Source organism: Lemur catta, chromosome 8, assembly GCF_020740605.2.
Source record: "Lemur catta isolate mLemCat1 chromosome 8, mLemCat1.pri, whole genome shotgun sequence".
Classification (NCBI taxonomy): domain Eukaryota; kingdom Metazoa; phylum Chordata; class Mammalia; order Primates; family Lemuridae; genus Lemur; species Lemur catta.
This window is the reverse complement of record NC_059135.1, coordinates 35,124,018-35,150,707: the sequence shown is the minus strand read 5'-3', so window position 1 is coordinate 35,150,707 and position 26,690 is coordinate 35,124,018. Positions and strand designations below refer to the sequence as shown.

Sequence of the window (26,690 nt, the reverse complement as noted above, 5' to 3'; positions counted from 1 at the left end):
TGTGTAAACAATGTGACTGCATACATTATCAAGAGACTTCCTAGGTTACTCTGGGCCAGAGAGCATCCACTGTGCCAAGAGAGGGCCTCAGAAGCCACATGAACAGATGCAGAACTCTTTTGGCATCATCTGTGCCTCATGATTACTTTTATCCTCAAAATTACTAATAAAGCTTGATTCTGGGCAAGAACTCTGTACCATAAGAGTCAATCCTTACATTACTCATTGCCCAACATCTTTCTGCCAATAAGAGCAGAGATGAGATTTCATGTTTTTTATGTTACTACGCTGATTCATGAGGCATGGTCTGCTGGGTCCTTAAGTGGGTAAAGACCACCAAATTTAGGATGCAGTCAAAATAAAGACACATTTATTTTTTAAAAATTTAAGAAACAAATGTCTCCAGCCTAAGCCCCTTTTCCTATACTACCAGCCTTAGCAAGCTGTCTCCCATTATCAGCACACTCTATGAAGAACCTGCTAAAATACGGCACCCAAGTTAACACTTGTTGGTCTGTGGATTTTTTTCATGAGAGTCGGCAACAGCCATCCAGCAGAATAAGCCAGGAGTAGGTAACTGCCTATTCTCCCATCCACAGCTGTCAGCAGACAGATGTGCCTTTCCTCTTCTGCTTTCCACAAAGCAGCCCATTCTCTTCCTAATACACTAAAGGTAACGTGTTAGAACTTTAAGACATCATTTTACAAAGGTATGTAATGTCTTCTCTAAACATTGGAGTCTATCTAAAATTAGTGGGTGTGACAATGGCAGCAGCCCAAAGAGCAAGCAAAGGAATTACATTACTAAGAGGCATCTCATTTAGATACTCTCTGTCCTGGATCACCGGGCTTGAAAGAAAAGAATCAGATATTCTTTGTCCTGTCTTTTTTTTTCCTACTACCCTCTCCTCTATGCACACCCAGGGCAAAGGCGCTTGCTAGCATGGTCTCTGGCATTTTTGTAGGTGTTGATAGTGCTCTTCACAGAAATACTGCCAGACTATCCAGTACTGTGTTTAAATAAATATCTTAAGCTGTAAAAATAATGGATTTGTTTGAAACAATTGAAAAAACAATTGAAAAAACAATTGAAAAAAATTAGAAGGAAATATCATAACCTTTTAAAATATACATGCAAAAGTGTTAGTACTTACTGTTGAAGAAGCAAATGTTCTAAAACTGACAGCAAGGACCCCATCAGACCACTCGTGGGACACTAAATCAAACTGTCCATACAGCTGACCCATGGTGACAGACTTAGGATTTAAAACAATTATTTGAACCTTGTTTTCTTCCATTAGCCCCTTAATGAAAAAAAATCATTTATTTATTTTGAAGAATACTGTCACTATTCATAGAAAACATAACTGTGTATATAGAAAATCCTAAGGAATCTACAAAGAAACTACCAGAAGTAAGGAGTGAATTTAACAAAGTTCCAGCATACAAGGTCAATATATAAAAATCAATTGTATTTTCTATATAATTCCAATGAAAAACTGAAAAATAACATTTTTAAAATACCATTTACAACAGTATTTAAAAGTTCACAAAATAATTAGGATGAAATTAGCAAATGTTATGCAAGATCTATAAATCTAAAGCTATAAAACAGGAGTTGGCAATTTTTTTTTGTAAAGGGCCAGATAGTAAATATAGGCTTTGCAGGTTTTATATGGTCTATTACATTTCCTTCTCTGTTTCTCTTTCTTTTTTAAACAAATTTTTAAAAATGTTAACACAACTTTAAGTTTATTGGCATTACAAAAATAGGCTCTGGGCTGAATGTGGCTGAATTTGGGCTATAATTTGCTGGCCCCTGCTACAAAACATTCTCTAAGAGGAAATGAAAAATCTAAATATAGAAAAATTTATACTTCTCATGGAGTGAAAAGTTAATATTGGTAAATTGTCAATTTCTAACAGAACCCTGAAAGGTAGTCAATGGCATTGTTGCAAGAAATGTTAACATCAGGCATAAGACTTTTTTTTTCAAGTTAATAGACTTTATTTTTTTAGAGTGGTTTCAGGTTTACAGAAAAATTGAGCAGAAAGTATAAAGATTCCTTCTACCGTCTAGCACAATTTCCCTTATTAACATCCTGCACTGGTGTGGTGCATTGTTATGATTGATGCTTCAGTACTGATACATTATTATTAACTGAAGTTTATAGTTTATATTAGAGTTCACTCTTTGTGTTGCACAGTTCGATGCATAATGTCATGTATCCACCATTATATCAATGCTATTATATAGAATCATTTCACTGTCCTAAAAATTCCTTGTGCTCCACCTATTTATAATCGTTTATTTTTTATATACAAGAACATAACAAGTTCAACTTTTCCCAACACTGGCTTCTAACTGCCACCCTTAGGGCTTGGGACACAAACTACTAAACTGAAGAAAAGATACGAGAAAAATAATCTTAAGCAGTAAAACAAGCTCAAGATCTTTGCTTCCCTCTCTGTGTCCAGGAAGAGAGGAACAATGTATCTTCTTAGATACAAAAGTATCAAAAGCTCTATCATCTTAATCAGGATAAAGTTGCTGTCATCAAAGAAAAGTTTTTATCCCAAATGCAATAAGCTATGGCTTGTCTGAGGTTGCTAAGGAAGCCTGCTCCTTTTACATAATCTCAATGTCACTCTTAGGATTCCCTGGTAATGAACCATTTTGACTTTACAAGTGAGTCAGAATACTTGCTCATACTTTCATCTTCTTTTACTCTTAGAGCAGCACCATGTTTGGTTCTTTTAGAGACTTATTTTTTTATAGCAAAAACAATTAGTCATATACCAATAAAACAACAAAACAAGAAAAACACAAACAAGCAAAACACAAGATAAGGAAGGCAGGAAGACAAGCAGGAAGTCAAGCAGGAAGTTTGTAAAAAATAGAAGAAAAAAGGGAAGGGAAGGGAAGAAAGAAAATAGCATGGACATATAAAAGCAAAAGAAATAGATCACAGAAATATGTAGCATATTAGTTTGTATGATGATATTATAAATATAAATGAATTTAAATTCCCCTTAGAAAAGATAAAGACCATTGATCTGTAGCAAAAAAAAATGACAAACTATTTATTTTCTATAAAAGGTAAATCATTCATGGACACAATTAAAGACAGGCAGATATATGTGCAGGGAGGAAGTAGGGGCAGCAATATTGAAATTAGACAAAGTAGATCCAAGGCAAATAATAGAACAAGTAAATAATTTTATCTTGGTTGAAGGGGAGAATCCACAATGAAGATATAATGATCACAAATCCTGTATAGGCTACAAACATTGAAATATGTGAAGTAAAAACTATTCAAAATATAAGGAGAGGTAAACAGAAATGCAATATTAGTTGGAGAATTTAAAACAGCCCCATCCCTTTAACATATCAAAGTAGACCAAAATGTGTGGTGTATAAGAATTTTGGGCCGGGCACGGTGGCTCACGCCTGTAATCCTAGCACTCTGGGAGGCCGAGGCAGGTGGATCGCTCGAGGTCAGGAGTTCAAGACCAGCCTGAGCAAGAGCGAGACCCTGTCTCTACTAAAAATAGAAAGAAATTATCTGGCCAACTAAAATATATACAGAAAAAATTAGGCAGGCATGGTGGCGCATGCCTGTAGTCCCAGCTACTCGGGAGGCTGAGGCAGTAGGATCGCTTAAGCCCAGGAGTTTGAGGTTGCTGTGAGTGAGCTAGGCTGACGCCACAGCACTCACTCTAGCCCGGGCAACAAAGTGAGACTCTGTCTCAAAAAAAAAAAAAAAAAAAAAAAGAATTTTGAATAACATCATTATATGTGTATGCACATATGTACACACACACATTCCAATTCAGTACCATTGGAAGCTAGTAACAAAGGTTTACATTACAAATCTAACTACCCAGAAAATAAATACTCTCCTAAAGTATTAAAGGAAAACTTTCAGACTTTTCTGTGTTTGCAAACATTTTTCTACAATGAACATGTATTACTTTTATAATTTAAAAAAATAAGAGAGAAAAACTTGAAAGGCAGATTCTTTTTATGGCATATACTTTATAGGCTGAACTTCTTATTCGCTTAATTTTATTTTTCTAATTTCATTTTCTCTTTGACTCATTTTTCTCATGATTTTAAGTTGCTACATTGAAAGTATCTTTCAAAATGACAGTACATTCTATCTTGCACAAAGCTGATTATAAATAAATTAATGCATTAATAACACACTTGCCTTTTCACATATATCATTTAGTGCTCCAGCTAAGACACGATATGCACTGGTTTTTCCTCCGAATGGTTCTCCAACAATCATAAAACCATGACGCACAATCATCATTTCATATATCTGAAGAATCTTCTCGGAAAAGAATGGAGTCATTTGCAAATTCATGGCGGCACAATTGTCTTTAATAGCTGCCAGCAAATCATTGTAATCTGGTTTTGGTAATTTCACCCCAGGAAACAAATCTGAGGTAATTCCCTGATGATAGATGATTTGGAGGATTTATATTTTATATATTTATATTGAATATACATACTTAACATTGATGGAAATAGAGACACTAAGTAATAATAATTCAACAGTGTTTTTAACAGCTTTATAGAGGTATGATTGACATATACAAAACTGCATGTTAAGGTATAAAATTTGATAAATGAAACCCTCACAACCCCCAAGATAATTAACATATCCATCATCCCCAAAAGTTTTCTTGTGACCATTTGTAATCCTCCTTCCCTCCTCTCCTGCTGCCTCCCCACTCCCATCCCCAAACGACCACTGATCTGTATTCAGTTACTATTTTTATTTGCATTGTCTAGAATTTAATATAAATGAAATTACATAGTATGTGTACTACTTTTTTTTTTGGCTTCTTACATTTGGTGTAAATATTTTGAGATTCATATATCACAGCATGTATCAATAGCTCATTCCTTTTTATTGCTAAGTAGTATTTCATTGTATCAAAGTGCTACAGTTTTTAAATTCATTCACCTATTAATGGACATTTTCATTGTTTCCAGTTTTGGGCTATTACAAATAAAGGATCTGCAAATATTTGTGTATAAGACTTTGTGTGAACAAATGCTTTCATGTCTCTTGGGTGAATCAATCTAAGTGCCCACTGATGGATAAATGGATAAAGAAAATGTGGTATATATACACAATGAAATATTATTTAGCTACAAAATGAATGAAATTCTGTCTTTTGCAGCAACTTAGATGAACCTGGAGGTCATTACGTTAAGTGAAATAAACCCAGCACAGAAAGAAAAATATTGCATGTTCTCATTCATATGTGAGAGCTGAAAAAATGGATCTCATGAAGTTAGAGAGTAGATTGGTAGTTACCAGAAGCTAGAAAGTATGCAGGAGGATGAAGAGAAGTTGATTAATGGGGACAAATATAAGGTTTGATAGAAGAAATAAGATCTAGTGTTTGATAGATCAGTAGGGTGACTATAGTTTATAATAATCTACTGCACATTTCAAAATAGCTAGAAGATAATTTGAATGTTTCTAGCATAAAGAAAAGACAAACCTTTAAGGTGATAGATATCCCAAGTACACTAATTTGATCTTTACAAATTATATGAACATATTATTACATAAACTGCAAAAACATGTATATTTATTATACATCAATAAAAGAAGACAAATGATAAAATAAAAAGTTGGAGGCCTAACACTATCTGATTTCAAGGCTTATTATAAAGACTGTGTCATATTGGAAAGGTAACAAATATATCAATGGAACAGAATAGGGAGACCAGAAATAGACCCACACATATATAAACAACTGATTCTCAACAAACATGCAGAGGAAATTCAGTGGAGAAAAGAGTCTTTTCAGCAAATTATGCTAGAAAAACTAGCCATGCTCAAAATAATTAACTTTAATCCATACATCAAACAAATACAAAAATTAGTTTGAAAGCATTTTAATGGATATATCATAGTGGGTTGAATAGTGTCCCCAAAAATTTCATGTCCACTCAGAGCCTCAGAATGTGACCTATGAGAAAATAGGGTCTTTGCAGATGTAATTATTCAAGATAATGTCATACTAGATTAGGGTGGACCCTAAATCCAGTGACCAGTGTCTGTTTAAGAGAACAGAGGAGGGCGATTTAGACACAGAGACACAAGGAAGAAGGCCGCATGATGATGGAGGCAGAGACTGGAATGAAGCAGTTATAAGCCAAGGATTTCAGGGATTTCAGGGAACCACCAAAAGCTAGGAAGAGGTAAGGAAGAACTCTTCCCCAGAGCCTTCAGAGGGAGCATAGACCTCCCAACACCTTGATTTCAGACTTAAACCTCGGGTTACGGGGAAGAGGAAAAGAATGACACCAAATGACATTACGGAAACTTTAAACTTTACTCTAATACTTCCTCTCTAATCTTAAAGTCATATCATTCTTTTAAAGAAATTAAGCTTATTTTTTTATTTCTTCAGTCATTAATTGGACAAACATTTACCAAGTGCTGTACCTGTACTATGCTAGGGATTCGGTGGTGTGTCAGAATAATTACTTTTCTTTTCAGAGCCTACATTCTAGTGGAATTTATAAGCAAACATTTTGTAACTTTTGTGTGCTCATTATATTCTGCAGCAGAAAAGGTACTATTTTAAAATCCCAAGTTGTTGAAAGTCATCCAAAGCAACAAAACTAGCTAAACACACTTTAAATTAAACATAGAATGATCTGTGTTTCCCTATTATACTGCCTCATTGTTTTCTATAGTGGAAGTTCCTTTAGGGAACTTTGCCAACTTGGACACTTGATAAATACATTATTATAAGAGTTTTGATACACTGGAATAATAAATGTTCTTACCTCAAAGAGTGGTAAATCATGGGATAAAAATTTTGGCAGATTTACATCAATGATAGATCTAAGCAGCAAAATTTCTTCATTTTCATTTGGATATTTCAGCTAAAAGAAAATACACTCATGATTATATCTGTATCTGCTAGCCATACCTCCCTTTCATGTCCACATACACAAAATCCATAGGCAATTTAAACAAATGCAAAAATGCCCTTATTTCTTTTCATTTTATTGGATTGTTGTTAATTTTAGAAACTGAAATTTATGGTTGTTGAATTTTTTTTTACTACCTTATAATAAAAACCTAGGTTGAACTAACTACCTTTTCACAGAAATGCTAGGCGAAGAGATATTAACCATGAATTCAATATAATTTGGGAGTTGTCATCACCTATATGTTGGATAGAGCTTGCTGATCCTTTGCATTCAAGACTAGTAGTGGGTTGATTAAAAATTATTGAAAGTGGGCAATCATTTTGAAAATGCATTTAAGTTTAAAACATATTCATTCATTTGCCCATATTTTGATGCCAAGGCCTTTTTTGTGAGTGTAGAGTTCTGCACCTTTTCTTTTTTTACGAAACAACATCAATAACGCATCATCTACTCTGTCCCATTATGTGTTTTGTTTTGTTTTGTTTTCAAAGGGGATAATGCTCTTCAAAGATACTTGTAAGACAATTTAAGTGTATCATGCTTATAAATTTTTAAGTTTCTTTTTTCAGTTTTGTACAACTTTTCTCATCCACATCTAATCTCAAAGTCAATGTTTTAGCATTTCATCTTTACTGAAGCTTTCTTAAACAATGAACTTAGTTTTCATAGAAACAAAATCCTTCTTTTTATGCTTATATATCATCAGTTTCCCCACCATGTAATTAAATGAAATAATAACAATAACACATCCAGCTGGCTTCAAAAATGTTCAAGAACAAGCAAACTGGCTCTAAGTAAGGAATACAATTCATCTGACAGAAGCCAAAAAAGGACAGAATAGGTGACGATGCTGGCTGTGCTCACCATGCCGCCGCCACGTGTTAGCGAGTTCCACAGAGAGAGGGGAGAGGCTGGTTAAGGCACTAAGTCAGTATAATAGAGGATGTTAAGAAAACTTACATTAGATTCTAAAACATGTGTGGTATAGCCAAAGTTTACTAAAAATCTGAGCCCTGAACTTGTTACTCATAACAGTGTGAACAAAAATCTAAATTCAGAATTCTTTCTCCTAGCTTTAATAATTTACTCAACATCTCATTCCAAAGTTTCTCCTCCCCCTGCATCTAAGTTTCCAGAACCCTCTCCCTTTTCTCTAGAATCTTTCTAACTAATAAATGCCATGTTCATACTTAACTGGCTTCAACTTCACAAAGTCTGTGAAGCCTGGCATTCAGATCCAGTCTCTGAATCTCCAGAACTCCCCAATGCAAGAGCTAGTCCTGTTCATTTGGATTTTGTCTTTGGATCAATCTAACTGCACATAAATTATGAAGTGTCAGAAGTCTCTTTTGCTATTTGAGAGGCTATTATTTTGAAGATAATGTCTAAATTGTCTCTTGAGATAATAGAAACAAACTTCAAAATATTCAGGCCAAAACATTCAACAATTCTAAATTAGCTTTTGACAAAGAATGATAGGACTCATTTGCAGGATTCATTTGCTACATAACTTTAATAGCTCAATTGCATAGTCAAGATTTCAGTGATGACATACACTAGGACAATGCATTATCTTTCCCATTATCTGACCACAATGTAATCCTGACAAGCCAAGTTAATACAAATTGTTGCTTCTAGTCATTTTTGTTTATTGCAAAAAACAATGACTTGAAGTTACGTTAGGCTAATGTGAAATAGAATATCATCACTATATATCAGAATTCTTGATAATGTTATTATAGAAGATAAAAATGCATGCCATTGTTCTTAATACTGTAGAATATATTTTAAAATCTATATCTTCTACAAATCATGAACGTGAAAATTTTGCAAACTCCAAGGTCACAGTTTGCATTTTGCTATTAACTGTAGCCTATCTTGTTTTCATAAAGAACTAACTAATATACAGTTATATTTCATGGCCCCACAAAATACTTTCAATGAAAAGTTAGCCAAATCTTAAAGTATTTGGGTTTTCATATATACAGTATGATTTAGACCATTTTGAATGCAAACATTATACTGCAAATCTATTACTGCTAGTTCACAGTCGGCTGTAATTGTTTAATTATATTAAGTGACAATATTCAGAAACTTTTGAATATATTTATTAATTATACTTATTTCCTTTAATGTTTCATATGTAATATAGACTGAAATCCTTGAAAATATTTCTCAGAATCCTTGGTAGTACCCAGTTTCATATTAAAAAGTTATAGAAGAGAGCTCAAATCACTAAGAATTACATGTATAATCATTCTGTAAAATCACCTAAAATCATTATAAAAACAAATCAACATGTGAAAAATAATACATTTTTAAGTACAATAATTGATTTTTTTTCCCGTCAGTTAATGAAACCAACCAGTTATTGCAACTCTGTGAAGACGTACAGACCTGAGATTTGTACATGGGAAATTTACAACTAAGCAATGATTGCGTTCTCTACCTTTAGATTCCCAGCAGCGGTCAGCACTGACTTCACAGCTCTCATTCCATAGTCATAGTGATGTTGAGATGACAACTGCTCCGAACACAAGCGATATGTAGCCACGATTTTTATGGACAGTGGCCGAGCAGTGACAAACCCACAGGAGTACAGGACTATTTCGGCAATCATGGTGTAGTCAGGCACCATCATTGCTACTGTCCGAAAGAGAGCCTATGGGTGTGTAGAAAAGGTACTTTTAAAAAGACCATCATAAAATGAGCCAAGCACAGAAGGATAAATAACATATGTTCTTCCTTACATGGGGAAGCTAAAAAAGTTGACCTCATAGAAGCAGAGAGTAGAATAGTGGTAACTAAAGGCTGAAAAGGGTGAGGGGTGGATAGGGAAATGTTGGTTAACAGATACAAAAGTACAGCTAGATAGGAGAAATAAGTTCTAGTGTTCTATAGTACTGTAGGGTGACTACAGTTAACAATAATTTATTCTATATTTTTAAAGAGCTAAAAGAGAAGATTTTGAATGTTCCCAACACAAAGAAATGATAAATGTTTGAGGTAACAGATATGCTAATTACTCTGATTTGATCATTATTCATTGTATACATGTATCAAAATCTCACTCTGTACCCATACATATATACAATTATGTGTCAATAAAAATAATTTAAAAGGCAAAAAATACATAAACAAGGAGATTTGGAAATGCAAAAGATAAAATAAAAATACCATCATAATGACAGCCTTGCTCTTTATTCCATAACATGCTATGACTTTATAGCTTTTCTGCAATAATGTTAAATTTTAATGTTCAAATCATATAGATAAAAAATAACTTAAAAATTGATTTCCTCTTATAGTTATATAATAAATATGTCATTAGATATTTGTCTAAAGTCTTTTTCATGTAAGTGTTAATTTTCAATTACGTTATACTCTTCCTAGGAAGCAACATGTTACAGGAGAAAGAACATCAGATTCTGCCAGGATGTTTAAAAGCCAGGTTTCTCATCTGGCCTGGTGAGTGCCCACTGTTGGGAGACAGGGCTTCAAGCAAGGATCTCCAGGGATCTACTTAATTGTATAATCTAGGGCTAATCAGGTAACCCCTAATAACAAGACCATGTTAAGTAAGTGGTATATTTTTAGAAATTCATAATCTTTTTGAGTCTTCAGTCAACATGTCAGTCTTTTAGCAAGCATAATAAACTGGAAATAATTCACAGATAATTATTATTAGAGATAAATCAATTTTCCAAATTATAAAGATAATTTTTTTCATGATATTTTAAATATTGTGGGACACACAAATGTATGTGATGGCAAGTAAATAGAAAAAAATAGACTTTAAAAGAATAAATAAGAAAATTTAGGTGTAGCATATTAGTAGATATCAGGACTCATTTCAATAGCTCACATATTAAAACATGACTTTCATATACTAAAGAGGAAAAACAACAATATTTCAGGGGTGGAAAAAAGCTCCCAAAATGAATGACAATCATATTCAGATAGTTTGTAAATACCTTCTGGGAATCAGTTGAATTACCAAAAACATGAAGTAGATAGAAAATAAGAACATCCTGCTTAAGTGATCTATTATAATTATTCTAAGTTGAGAACAAATAAAAAATTTACATCAAGTAGGATCCTTCCCATGTGTTACGTTAATTAGTAGTTAGAGGCCTTAGTACTGCTATTTTATCAACAGCAGTACTATTCTTTTTTCCATTCTTTTACCATTAAAGAATGGAAAAGATAAAATGTTTAAAAATTTAGGTTGAGCAAACAACTTGGAATAGAGATGCTTAAACAAGTGTTCTGACCACTGCACATATGAGGAAAAAAGAATGCAAGAGAATTGCTGCTATATGGGTGGTACCTCTTTTAAAGGGTAGGTTCTCAAAAACTACCTTTTCAATGAATAAAAGACAAAATGACTGAATTAATGAATCAGTCAGCCAACCAATGACTAGGCTAAGGTGATACAGTCTCTCTACAATAGTACAAACTGCTACTAGTTTAGGATCAACATCCATACTGTGTGTTGCAGGTTTCCTTCTAACAACCCTGGGTATTTCACAGATTCCTATTCACATTCTCTCAGTATTATTAGCAATACTTTGTGGAACACTATGAAACAGGCATATTGGTAACTTGAGAAACAAAAAACAGAGGAAAAGAAGTTTCAAGAGAGTATCAAGATGTTCTACTTAAGAGTCCTCCACCAAAGATTTAACATTGCTACTTACTTACCACAGTGAAAAGCATCCTGATCACAGTATGTTTCAGGCCTGATCCAGTGATTCTCAATCAGGGTGAGTGACATATTTATACAATATGGTTTGATTTTAGATATGTCAGAAATAATTTGTTAGTAATAGCAGTAAGTTTGAAGATAATTTAGTGCTTTGTAAAAACAATTAAATTGGATTCTAGCTTAACCAATGACATACATTCTTGAGTGTGAAAACAAAAAGGGTACATCTAGATTCAGGACTTGAATAAATGTCAGGATATGTAATCAGTGTGAGCATAACCCTTCACATATATCTCAGCAGAAATAAATAATTGAGAATAGTTGTTCTACTACTTCTGCCCCATTGATGGAAGAAGAAAGGTGGTATGTAAAGAAGAACGTATACTTCCTGGAGTATGCTTTCAAAGGACTCCATATTGGTGCAAAAAAAATTCAAGCAATAACTTCTTACCATTTCTTTCTAAGGAATTGGATATAGATTTCATGAATATTTTGATCTGCTCAGGAATCAGTTTGATTTTAGTTGAGTGAAATGGAGGATTAAGGATCTACTTTGCTTTTTTCCCTCAGTACTACTAGAGCATTTTATCCTATGTATCAGGTTATTAGCTTTGTGACATTAGGAGACCTAGGATATGCCTGTTTTACCATGACATCCAACACTTAACTATTCTGAGATGATCACTGTGTATTGATTCTTCAAAATAGTTTCAATTTAAAATACAGCTTCTCTAAAGTGGAAATGTGTTTAAGAAATTGCTCTATTATGCAAGTTTTGTCTAGATGTAACAGGATGTCAAAATGGGACTCTTTCTGCACAATATGATATAATATATATCAGTTATCAAACTGTATGTGATCTGCCCACTATGCAATATTTACAAACAAAATTAACTCCACCCTTGAACCTTCTCGTCTACCTGTAGATCACAACATACGTGAGAGAGTAAGGAAGGAGGGAGGATCTCTGAAAATATATCCTTTGAAGAAAGCTGCTGTTGTGTTGTGAGTCCCCACAACCCCCTTCACTACCCCCAAGATCAGTGAGAGCTTTGAAGGCATCCCACATTTGGGGAAATATGGATCAGTGCTAGGCTCATGTCTGAGAAAGCAAAAGTGGCCTGTGGCAGCAGGATTAATGCCCAGAGTTTGTTGGGACAACGGATACATGAGCTGTACATGATACAGAAAAGGGCCAAGCTGGAGCCATTTTAAGTCTTGCCCTAGATACCTCCTGACAGAGTGAGTGCTCTCTAACAGTGATGTTTACGTGGAATAAACCAGAGATCCAGGCAGAAAGAAGGGAATAACAACTGGAGACAGAGAATCCATAACCCAAGTCTTGGGAGGTACAAGTAAAGAGACCTAACAGAGGAGTACAGGAAGAACCCATAGACATGTACATGATAGGATTCAGCTATAAACCTCTGCCAGGTCCAGGAACTTCACCCAGAAAGTCATATCTGAACTGTATGTATATTCAGTGGTTCACTGCTAGTTTATAGGACAGGTATGAATTTATCAGGCAGGAAAGTGGTGGTTTAGCAAAACACTTGAGAGAGAAAACAGCATGTGGAAAGGCCTGGAATGTTCAGAGGCTAGTGAGGCCCAGTGCCACAGACATACAGGGAAATGGGGGGACAGATGCAGTTGGGTCCTAATGCCAAGGCTCTCATAGACTGTACTAAGAAATTTGAATTTTATTCTATAGGCAAAAAGGAGCCCAGCAGTTTTTTAAGGCTGGAAATTATATGATTGGATTTCTTTTGGTAGATAACACTGGTAGCACTGTAATGGGAAAATCATTATAGTGAATTTCAGCGGGAAAGAGACTGGTGATGAGTGAGCTGTTGCAATAAGACACACTGGAGAAGACAGAAGAGGGGTGGCCGTAAGGAGTGGCCATGGGACCAGACAGGTGCAGAAGGGATTATAGGACTTTTGTGAAATAGGATTCCTGGGCATTGGTGACTGACTGCACCAGGTGAAGAAGAGGGAGGTTTCAAGGATGATTCTGAAGATTGGTAATGATAATTTCTGGGCTCCATCAGATTTTTTTTTCTAGAAACATGTAACTCTTTCATTTCAGACTCGTTAGGTATTTCCACATACACTTGAAAACAGATGTTCTGTAGCAGCTCTAACAAAGAAGATTGCACAATAGGAGGAATAAAAAAAGCTATCAAAATTTGAGAACAGCTTTCAGTCTAATATAAACACAAAATACATTACCCCAAGAACCACCAGGTGAATATTTTACCACTGTTTCAACATGCACAGTAAATAAAACTGAAAAAGTCTGCATAGAGCATTAACGGATTCAACTAGTAATCATTACCAGCTTTTTATAAGCTACTCACAGATTTTGCCTTTCCTGCCTTTACAATTATTTATATATTCATATTGATTCTACTGAATAAAAGAATAACATAAGTTAATGAATAAAAGAACTTCTACCAAAAAAATTTTCCAGAAGAAAATCCCAATAAAAAGTTGCAAAATGCTTCTTAGATAAATGAGGATTTACCAGTTTTCATTTGCTAATCATGCCTTCCCTCACTAAGGTGAAGTACTAAAACAACTGATCTAACATAAATGAAATGGGATGGAAATGGAAAATACAAAATGGAAATACAAAAATACTTGGCAACAATTAGTCATATCAAAAGTCTTTTTGGTGGAAAAGAAAAATTGCTCATTTAGTCTGAGAACCTGTCACTCTAAGTGAAGTATATAGAAGGAGCATAAGATTTAGTTAGAAGACTTGGTTTTGGATTCACAATTACCACTGCACTATTCTTCAATATTATTTTCTATGCACATACCATAAACATGCAGTTCACCAGACAAGGACATAAAATTGCTAACAAAGATATGGGGGAAATGCCATATTTCACTAATAAGCAAAGAAGTTTTTTTTTTTTTTTTTAAGTGAAGGGCTGGTTAATTCAATTAAGAAAGCATTTTGGGTTTTTTTTGCCAAAAAACACAATTGGTGTGGGGTATCTATGAAAATTGAGAATTGACATGAGATGTAAATTGTTTCAACCTGTTTTAGAAGGCAATTTAGCAACACAGCTCTTGGTCCTATGATCCTACCTAAAGAAATCCTTTAAAATAGAAAAAGACCTTAAGTAAAAACTGTCCATTGTAATATTATTTATAATTCAGGAAAACTAAAAGCAACCTAAATGTCCAACAATATGATAAGTTTCAGTAAATTTATTTACAGTTTAAATTATGATTATAAAGATAGGGACATTCTCATGTTACGATATTAACTTGAAAAAAACCCACCCAGCATACACAACTATTTGATTCCAACACTGTAAAAAAAGGCATTTAAAATTGGGGAGACACAATATAATAAGCAGTAGAATGGGTAACTTCTTAGTTTGATATTTTCTAGTTTTTTATAATTAGCACTATTTTAAAAATATACATTGTGGATATTTATTTTCTAAAGATACTCAAAGCTTTAAAAATTAGTTTCTAAAATAACGTTCTAAAATTTTATAATTACTGAAAACAAATACTTTGCATAAAATTCCAGGACAGCGTATTCTTTCTTTTCATATATTAACTCTGTAAATGATGGAAAAGAAATAGACGATGATAATTACTCTCTCCATACCTTCAAGTTATCTGGCAGTTCTGACCTCCCGGCATACCCAGGGTTCATTGTTATGAAGACAGCACACGTGGGGTCAAGTTTTAGTTCAGTTCCTTCAAATACTAGTACGTCAGCACCTGCATTAATACCTGCAGGTAATCAGGAATGAAATGACTTAGCAATACCTCATGTAAATGTGACTTGGCACCATTCGCTACCTCTCATATTTCATTTATTTTTACATAACACAGACTAGTCCATTACCTCTTTGGATAGTAAGGATTTGTTGAGCAACCACAGAAAGTACTTCCAAATCAATTCTGTTAAACTCATCAAAGCAAGCCCAGGCTCCACAAGATAACAGTCCCTGCGAGAAAAGAGTAATGAAAATTTTCAACTTTATCTGATTGAATATTGTATTGAAATGTTGCATTTTCACATGATCTTTTCAAGGATTTAATATCCTATCAAGGAAATTGCTTATTCACCTTTATCTTTAAAGACAGCTTATTTTTTCATTACCAATTCATTATTCTGCAGGAATAAAGAATTTGATCAATTGGAACATTTTCCAATTGATTTTTTTCTACTTTCTGTATTTTTCTTATCATTTGGATCAATATATAATTTCAAAGCTTTTCTTATTTTTTATTTACAAGCTGATTTTATTTGCTTTTCCCATGTGGATGCTATAGAATGGGTTACGATAATCCTCTAAATAAGATGACTTCAGCTGCCAAAGAGACTTGTGATTTGGCTTTGTGATTTGAGCACCTTAGTAATTAACTAACATAGTTTAAGGCTCCAATTTGCAATCCTAACCCACAGCTGCCTCACAAATGTGTGCCATTTGGTCATAAGGAAAAACTGGAAAATCAAGCATGTGTAGCTTCATCTGAATTCATATTTGCTTTTTATTTTTTTGAGACAGAGTCTCCCTCTGTCACCTGGGCTAGAGTGCAGTGGCATCATCATAGCTCACTGCAACCTCAAACTTCCAAGCTCAAGGGATCTTCTTGCCTCAGTTCCTGAGTAGCTGGGACTACAGGCATGCACCACCACGCTTGGCTCAGATTCACTTTTTAAAAACATCAAAAAATTCAATAAATATTTATTGAACATACATTTTGTAATGTGTGTGTGTGTGTCTGTTTTTCATTGACTACAATGTATGTGCCAGGCATGATTCATGGCACTTTGTACATACCTCTTATACAAGCAAACTAAGGGTATACCATATGACTGTGGTCCCCAACTCCCCAGGCCAGATACCAGTACCAGTCCGTGGCCTGTTAGGAGCCTGGCTGCACAGCCACAGCAGGAGATGAGCGACAGCAACCTAGTGAAGCTTCGACTGTATTTACAGCCGCTCCCCATCGCTCACATCACCGCCTGAGCTACTCCTCCTGTGAGATCAGTGGTGGCATTAGATTCTGCATTATGGTGAGTTGTATGATTATTTCACTACATATTACAATGTAAATAAAGCGCACAATAAATGTGATAAGGCCGGGCGTAGTGGCTCACACTTGTAACCCTACCACTCAGGGAGGCCAAGGCGGGAGGATTGCTTGAGGACAGGAGCTCGAGACCAGCCTAAGCAAGAGTGAGACCCCATCTCTACTAAAAAAAAAAAAAGAAAGAAATTAGCCAGGCAACTGAAATAGAAAAAATCAGCCAGGCATGGTGGTGCCTATAGTCTCAGCTACTCAGGAGGCTGAGGCAGGAGGATAACTTGAGTCCAGAACTTTAAGGTTGCTGAGCTAGGCTGACGTCATGGCACTCTAACCCAGGCAACAGAGTGAGATTCTGTTTCAAAAAAAAAAAAAATGTAATGCCCTCGAATCATCCCAAAACCATTCCCCCAAGCCCCGTCCCTGGAAAAATTGTCTTCCAGGAAACCAGTCCCTGGTGCCAAAAAAGGGTGGGGACCACTGCCATACGAGATGTTAACTAATTAGCACAAAACCACACAGCTATTTACAGCTGACCTGGGATTTGTACATAGTTCATTCTTCTGAATGACCACTGATTAAACCGGAACTCTATGCATGTCAAAGAATAGTACATTTCCATTATTTAAAGAAGACGCAATCTATGACTTTGACTTCTAATGCATGATTAGAAACCAGAGTGAACAGAATGTTTAGGAAGTCACATATTCAACTGGCAATACAATATGTGAGGTTCTTAGTACTAAGAACTCTGTCTAATTTTGTACCCCCATTATTTGGCATTATCCTAACACAAAGAAGGTATTCATAATCAATAAATACTTATGCATAAGCAAATTTAATACTATTAAGTGTATGAATCTAAATAAAAGAACTAAGAATTCATTATGTAGATTCAAATATTGAGCAATATATCAAATATTTCCTTAGACATTTAGGAAAAGAATGGCTATTCAAATTATATGTAGAATCCTTTAGTTTTGCTATTTATTTCTTAAAATAATCATTATAACAAGGTTGTTAATCATTACAGAAGATGAATTAAAATGTTAATCGGTCATTCAAATGTGTTCTTGGTATTTTATTAATTATAATTTTGACCTTTTAAAATTCTTTTTCTAATTGTTTCAGCATCACAAATGCACAGTATAAACTCCAGATCTGTTATATAATGATCAGGCAGTATTTCAGTCAGGAACAGTTTACTGCATTCTATTTTGCTAGTTTGTTTATTTTTTAAAATGTTAACTTTTTCTGGAGAAAATTTGGAAAAAAAAAAACATTACAGAATCTTTAGAATATATTTTGAAAATTAAAGAAAACATAAAGAAATAAATAAGAAAGAATCTACAATCCCAAATGGATCATTTTGTGTTCACTAGTGTTATTTTAAGGAATAACAGGCTGTAGCAACAAGCTGCTAAAATGACCAGATGATCATAGGTTCATAGTTAGGGACTTGGCATCTTTAATTCCACATTTGGAATTCTGTAGACTCATCAGAGTGGGAATTTAACTCAGAATGAGAAAAAAACAAATGAAACACTGATTTGGTCTTTACAAATTCTTTTGTATGAATGTATTAAATTATCACATATACCCTAAAAATATATATGTTATGTATCAACAAAATAAATAAAACTTTAAAAAAGGAAAAACAATAAAACAAGGACAAGTTCACTGAAAAAGATTAACTAGAATGTGTTTATGAAAGTAAATTATGGAATCATAATAACTTGTTGATAATAAGATCTGCAGGTTAAAGAAGTCTTTAGAGTCCCACAACCTTTACATGATGTGGTGGTTCTCAAACTTTTATCTGCCTCAATGTATTTAAGGGACACTGCTCATTCCTATCAGTAATAATGATCCATTATAGAAGACAGTGGAGAGGGAGCTCCTTCCCAAACAGGCTTTTGTTATAACCTCCCTGTCCTTGAGAATTATTGAGATAGAGCTTCTATTTTTACTTTTACTTAAGCTACAGTAAATCTTTTATTTGAATTCAATAATGTTTCATTATAAATAGTCTTCCTTTCTGATAAGTTATCCTAATGTAAAAAAAGTGAGGAGTCAATTCAAACCTTAAAGAATTTTCCTAAAGCCAAATAATCTAACCCATCAGAGCAGTTGAAAACGACACATTGTTTGGCTACAGCTTTTGCCAAATCCTTGGTAGTTTCAGTCTTCCCGGTGCCAGCTGGACCCTCAGGTGCTCCTCCAAGGTGCAAGTGAAGGGCTCCAAATAAGGTTCTGAAATGCATTAAACAAACAATCTTTGTAGAATAATGTGATTTTTTTCCATGCACTAAGCAGAGGGAATGTTTACACTGAGAACTAAATTTACCATAATAATTTCTTCCTTCCCACTAATCTCTGAAAAATCTGATAGTCCATTACTTTGTTTATTATATTTTACTTCTGAATAGCTGTACATATGACAAATTCAAAACAAATTCACTTTTGAAATTCAGTGCTGACTTCTGGCCAACATGGAGAATTCAACTGACACTGAACCACCAATTCCCCTTCTATAAGCATAGAGAAATGTTACATAAAAGAAAACAAATAATAATTTAAAAATACATGGCCATTTTTGAAAGAATGAAAGGGAAATCACCAATGCAGAGGAGATGGAAAGCTGGAAAAGTAATTGGACACTAAAAGATTGTTTTGGGATCTGTATACAAACACAAGTGTATTTATGCTCAGATAGAAACAGAAAATAATCCCTCATAACTAAGCAAAGTGGTAGAGCTGGAATGGATCCACCCATGTAAATTCCAAAAGCCTTCAAAGGCAATCTTATCTCTGATTTGGAGGTAGAATTACTCCAGCAGTTTGCTGGAGAAAGAAAAAGAAAAGTCAACTAGGGAAGAGACAAGGAAGCTTACTCTTCATGCAGGGCCTAATGAAAAGCCTACATCATTTATGGGGAAAAGAGAGGTCCAAATTTCGATTATCAATGGGCACATTAACCAAACTGAGAAATTAACATTAACATTTTATCCTACACCAGAGAAAACTCTAGAGCCCTCCTCAGACATAAATATAAAACTGCTCCCCATGGACACCTCCTACAAACAAGAACAAGCAAGACTGCATGGGGAAATAACCCTTACTCAAATGAGCTCATTAGTTAAAACTCAAGAGAGAGAGAGAGAGATCAGAGTTTGGAGTCAGACTTGCTGTAGCAAAAGGGTCTTGGAATGTTATTATTATATACATGACATCCTGCCATCTTTGGTATCCTAGTAGTCTGTTAAAAGAAATTTTAAATAAAAAGCAATAGACACCAGAAAACTGTGAAAGAAGAAAAGAAGCCAGTTTTATAAAAGAGCCAGCCAACTTGAAATTCTAGCAATTAAAAATATAATTGTCAGACTTTTAAAACCTCAGTGAACAGGTTAAATAGCAGAATAAACATAAGAGAATTGGTAATTATGCACTGAAAATCACTGAAAGAGATACAGAAATTGAACATAAGAAAAATTAAGAGACACAAAGGAAGGAAGGAAGAAAATCATGAAGAAGCAAAATTTAAACAGCAATGGCTCAGAACTTCCCAGAATTGATGACATAAATTGAAAAAGGCCCAAGTAGAATAAATAAAAACTAATCCACATCTAGACCATTACAGTGAACATCAACAATAAAGAGAAAATTTTAAAAATTATAATAGAGATACGAAAATGACCTACAAAGGAATTAACAAACTTCTCGGCAATAGCAATAGATGGCCAGAAGAATAGTATATTTGAAGGACTGAGGAAATACTATTCATCTATAGTTCTATACCTAGCTAATCTATCATTTAATAATTGAGTAAAGACAAAAAAGAGGCATTTTTACACAAGACTGATAGAGCTCACTACTTATAGAGCCTCCCTGAAACGATTACTGAAATATCTTGCCTAGTAAGAAGAAAATTAAACCAGAAGTAGACAAAGCAAGAATAAATGATGAGTAGAGAAAAACGATAAAAATTTTTGGTAAACCTATATAAACATTAACAGTAAAAATACATAACACTATATTAAATAGGGCTCTTTCTATCTCAGAATTTTGACTAAAGCCTCAAGCTGAGAACAATAAATGTCAGATCATCTTATCTTATAGATAGTGAAATTGGATGGGCACTGCTTTGTCATCAGGGAATGCAAAAAGTAGGTAGGAAGATTGTAAATGACAGGCCAACTCTTTGGAAAGAGTTGGTAGTGTGCTGTGTTTTTCACCTCTTGCTGTACGTGGCAGAAAAAGCAGCAATTTTTCTCTCCCAAGCTAACTGAGAGACCTTTAGAGAATTACCCTGAAAGCCTGGCACACTATCTGCCCTGTGCAGTTCGTAGAACACAGGAAGTGAGACCTGATTCACAACCTGAAATATTTCAAGTCAAGAGGACACCTGGAGCTTCTCCTGATGGCAGAGCAGAAGAAAAGGGGACAGTAAGAGAGATGCACTCCTACTGCTGGCAAACAAATGTGTGTGTGTCATCATGCCAGATCTTTGAGTCATACTCCTTGTGCTGGAGGCCCAACTGGAATCAAAGAAAATCCCAAAGAGAGGGTCTGTGTGTGGTAAGCCTCAGACAGAGTCTGAAGCACCAGTGGCCAGCAGTCAGCCCCAGAAGGTGTTTTCCATAGGTGGGAGAATCCAGTCACTTGGCCTTTCAAAGAACTCACAGAAACATCCCTTGGAAGATCTGGCATATCTAGGTTTGTACCATTACCAGGACATCACTGAACAGCCAAGCACTAGTGGTCACACAAGATACCTGTCACATACAAACCTACCTTTTCTTTTCCTTCTCCTTTCCGTCATCAACCCCCAGTGGTGGGGGAACAAAAGATAAGCTATTGATGGATGAATGCGAGGATAAGGATTAAAAAAATTGAGCATATCTACCTTCCCAAATTCAGGCTCTGAGCCTGAGTCAGCCTTGAGCTGATGGAAAAGAAAAATTTTAAATAGGATGAGAGATATTAACTTTGATATTAGACCTAAGTGGATTTTTACTATCTGAAAAAATTAACATTATTTATTAATATTTTAAAGCGACCAGAAAAAGCTATGGATCTACCCTAGATTTCATCCAGGAAAGAGAAACATTTGATGGAGCAAGTTTAAAAGAACAGTGATAAATTGCTTTCTGCTTGCATCCTGAGACTGGTTTATTCAATGAACTAGTTAAAATGACTAATTTTTTGGAAAGAAATTAAAAGAAAAAGTGTAATTTAGTATTTAACAATAATTGGAATATGAGTGATAGGAATTTGAAGTTAAAGTAGTTAAAGCCCTTTTATTATTCAGAAATAGGATAGAGGTATTTATTAACTTTAGGTTTCATTAAGTGAAATAGACATTTTTAAAGTGTAAGATAACCTTTAAGGGAATGAAACAGAATCTCATATCATAGCCTGTGTCATATCCCATATCATATCCATATGATGAGATAAATGAACAAAGAAAATGTAACCACTTAATAAAAGATAGAACAAGAGGCAAAGAAAACAAAATAAAATTTAATATTTGGGGAGCATAAAGCACAAAACAAGATGATTTAAATAAGTCCAAATAGTTTAGTAGTCATGCTAAGTGTAAATGGATTAAACTCACCAGTCAAAGGATACAGAATACCTTTTCATTTTGATTTGGCTAAGTCCCCTCATCCTTCAATATTAGATTTCCTAATACAAGATCTCCATCTATATCTGATATTAATAAATTATTTAGCAGGAAATTCCTCCATCAACTTCCATTTCCATCTGGATTACATATACCTATAGCACCTAATGTTTACCTCTAATATTTCACTTGGTATACTGTCTTGTAATTGTTTTCTAACCTGCCTTTCCCATCTGAAATATATCTGACTACAGAGATTCTATCTTTTTTCTATCAAGAGTACTTCTAGAGTATGTGGTACATAGTAGCTAATTAACAGTGCTTCTTGAATTATTGAAATTTAAGAATTACTTTTTCTCACAGTTACATGGTGTGTACACACATGTATGTTGAATCTAAAGGGATTCCAACATTGTAAAATCTATAAAGGCTTCAGCTGGGTACAGGGTGAAGCCATAAGCAATAGCACTTAAAGATTATGTGTAAATTCTTCAAGTGAATGGGCCCACTGCCCCTGTGCCATGAAACTGGCATAATATAAAAGCAGATGCCAGTACTATTGCATTGTTATTGGCCTTAATCCTGAACCACTTGCCCTGATTCATTGCATGCTCCATAAATAATATTCCCATGAGGCCAATGAGGAAGACCCAGACATTAAACACTATCCTCTATTTGAAAGACATCATTATTTTAAATAAAACATGTGAACAGCCTTACTGTTTATAAAAAATTTACAATTCTAATCATTCTCTAGGAAGCAACATAATGTAAAACTGCCCTTCAGTTTATGGGTGTTCAATACATGTTATTAAATGCCGACTTCATGCCAGGAAATGTGTTGGTGCTAAGGATAGAGGAAAAAAATAGGCACAAGTTTTGTCCATGAAAAGACTACAATAAAGAATATTAAATATATAAAACATATTTTTAATCCATTATCATCAGTGCTAAGACAGAAGAAGACATCAGGTGTGATGGGAATCACAGAGGAGAGATTCTAAATGTAGCTAGGAATGTCAGAGAAGGCCACCCGTAAAAGATAAGATCCTGAAGGATTAAGAAGGAGTTAAGTCATATTTACTGGGGAACAAAAGGAAGGAGGAGAACTTGCCAGGAAAATGAGACAAGTGTGTGGAAAGGTACAGAGTGAAGAAGTAGAATGGTATGTATAAGAAAGAGCTTGGTGTTACTAGAGTGTAGAGTTCAATGGACAGATCATATTGATCCTCATACGCTATATTTGAACTTAACAAGTGGGAAGATACTTAAGCAGCTAGTAGGGTGGTGCTGTTAGAGCTAACCAGAAGAAAACAGCATTGGGTAGAATCTTTCTACCCTTCCTCTCATTTTGGCTATGTCAGCCATTTAAAGGGAACTTATGCTAAAACTTCCAATTTTTCTCTCTCCAGGATTGCACATAAGAGGTCAAATCCTGACATGAATGGGAGTCTGTTTAAGCAGTAGGTGATGTCACTGTGTGGCTCTCATTCTCCATATGCAACTGGATATTCCTTCTCTTGAATCCAGCTCTTCACCCATGTAGAGAGCATGTTTAGCTTTAGAGAGAAGGAAAGAATTAGTCATTTTAGGGCTAGGCTACATTCTTCAATCTAGATTGTATGCGAGAGCTTTGAATTGAGGATCAGAGACTTGCTCAGCCATTTATAAATTAAGACTTTATTTTCCATTACTTTAGCTCTTTGGGTCCTCTAGGGGGAAGAAAAATGTAGACTATATATCACTAACATCAGAAATCCCTATCTGATTTCTAAAGTAAAATCAGATCTTTGACAAAGGAGCAAAGGCAAATTCTATGGAGAAAGGACAATCTTTTCAACAAATGGTGTTGAAACAACTGGATATCCACATGCAAAAAAGTAAATCTAGACACAAAATTAATTCAAAGTGGATCATAAACTTAAATGTAAAACACAAATTATACAACTTGTAGAAGATAACATGGGAGAAAATCTAGGTGACTTTGGGTTTGATGATGACTTTTTAGATATAGTACCAAAAAGCATAATCCATGAAAGAAAAATTGAAAAATTGGACTTTATAAAGATAAAAAACTTCTCTATGAAGACATTATTAAGAGAACAAAAACACAAGCTATACACTGGGAGAAAATATTTGCAAAAATATATATCAGGCTGCACACAGTGGCTCATGCCTATAATCCCAACACTTTGGGAGGCCAAGGCAGGAGGATCACTTGAGGTCAGGAGTTTGAGACCAGACTGGGCAACATAGCAAGACCCCATCTCTACAAAAAGTAAAAAAAAAAAAAAAAAATTAGCCAGGAATGGTAACATGGTGGCTTGCACCTATAGTTCTAGCTACTTGGAAGGCTGAGGCAGGAGGCTTGCTTGAGCCCAGGAGTTCAAGGCTGCAATGAGCTATGATTATATCACTGCACTCTAGCCTGAGTGACAGAGCAAGACGCTACCTCTGAAAAAATAGTCAGATAAAGAACTTTTGTTCAAAATACACAAAGAACTCTTAGAATTCAACAATAGAAAAACAAAACAAAATGGACAAAATATCTGACAAACACCTCACCAAAGAAGACATTCACATGGAAATAAGCATATGAAAAGATGGTTAACATCATATGTCATTAGGGAATTGCAAAATAAAGCAAAAGCAAAATTAGATATCATTATACATCTATCAGAATGGCTAAAATCCAATACACTGACAACATCAAATGCTGGCAAGATGTGGAGCAACAGAAACTTTCATTAATTGCTGGTGGGAATGCAAATAACTTCCAAAGTACAGCCACTTTGGGAGACAATCTGGCAGTTTCTCAGAAAGCTTAGCACAGCCTTACCATATGATCTAGCAATCATGCTCCTGGGCATTTATCCAAATGGGTTGAAAACTTACGCCCACACAAAAACCTGCACACAAATATCCGTGGCAGCTTTACTCATAATCAACAAAAGTTGGAAGCAATCAAGATGTCCTTCAACAGGTAAATGGATAAACTGTGATACATCCATACAATAGAGTATTATCCAGTGATAAGAAGAAATGTGCTATCAAGCTATGAAAAGACACGGAGGAACCTCAAATGCATACTGCTAAGTGAAAGAAGATAGTCTCTGGATTCCAAGTACTATATGACATTCTGTTTTATCTATCTATCTATCTATCTATCTATCTATCTATCTATCTATCTAGACACACAAACATACATAGAAAAAGAGAGAAAGAGAGGAAAAGACACACACACACAAAAGATCACAGCGGTTGCCAGGGGTTCATGGAGAGGGGAGGAAGGATGAATGTGTGAAACACAGGGCATTTTGGGGCAGTGAAACTATTCTGTATGATACTGTAATGGTGGATGCATGACTTTACGCATTTGTCAAAACCCATAAGACAACATAACACAGTGGATCCTGATATAATTGTAGACTTTAGTTAACAAGAATGTATCAATATTGGTTTATCAATCATAACACATGTACCACACTAACATGAGATGTTAATAATAGGAGAAATGGCAGTGGGGGTGCAGTTTAAGAATTTCCTGTACTTTCTACATAATTTTTCTGTAAATCTAAAACTGCTCTTTAAAACATCTATCTTGTTTTAAAACAAGGAAGAGAATAAAAAGTAAAATAATTTTAAAAAGTTAATTCAATGAAGTCAGTGGGACTTTGTGTGTCTAGATGTAAAGAACTGAGAAAGAGTCAAGGACAAGCTGGGTATTTGTAGAGATGACTAGGTTGATGGCTAGTCACTGCCATATTCTCAGATGGGAATAAAGGAAGTTGAGCTAATTTAGGTGGTAAGTGGTAAATCTGCTTTTGGAAAAAATGTAAGTACCTATGAGATACCTAATGGTGATATCCAGTAGGCATGTGTACAGCAAAAGTTTATTGGAGAGACCTTGGCCAGAGGTGGCTATGAGGGTCTTCAGGATGTGGGTGACTAAAGCCTGAGAGCTGCTGGAAACATTTAGAAAACCATGAAGCATAAGACAAATCACCACATGAAAACAGAACTCTAGAAAATTCAGTGTGTCTAGGGAAGAAACAAGATGGTTCAAATGATCCAAAAGGAAGTCAGAGAGTTTCAGGAAGAAAAGAAGGAGTAACAGTGTCAAAAACAACAGTGATACTTGATAATACCTAGATCACTAGAGCTGAGAGGAAGAAGCCACCAGAGAAGAGAAAATGAAGATAAAGCTGAAAGGAAAATTAAGGGTCTAGGAAAAAGTAACACAGGATGAATTTACAGTATGGAAGATAAGTTGGTATTTTTAAAGAAATCAGTGGTGTAGGGCTGAATGAAAG

General features: G+C 34.8%; 1 protein-coding gene across 1 annotated transcript in view; it reads right to left on the bottom strand.

Moving 5' to 3' along the window:
- The window catches only part of DNAH7 (dynein axonemal heavy chain 7), a 224,176-nt gene that overhangs the window by 123,655 nt on the left and 73,831 nt on the right, over nucleotides 1-26,690 (bottom strand). Inside the window, exons 25-31 of the mRNA XM_045558982.1 lie at nucleotides 18,836-19,004; nucleotides 15,562-15,664; nucleotides 15,319-15,446; nucleotides 9,426-9,638; nucleotides 6,827-6,925; nucleotides 4,215-4,463; nucleotides 1,155-1,304 (exon numbers count right to left, since the gene is read on the bottom strand). Of these exons, the coding sequence (XP_045414938.1) occupies nucleotides 1,155-1,304; nucleotides 4,215-4,463; nucleotides 6,827-6,925; nucleotides 9,426-9,638; nucleotides 15,319-15,446; nucleotides 15,562-15,664; nucleotides 18,836-19,004 (1,111 nt within the window). The remainder of the gene's footprint in view (nucleotides 1-1,154; nucleotides 1,305-4,214; nucleotides 4,464-6,826; nucleotides 6,926-9,425; nucleotides 9,639-15,318; nucleotides 15,447-15,561; nucleotides 15,665-18,835; nucleotides 19,005-26,690) is intronic.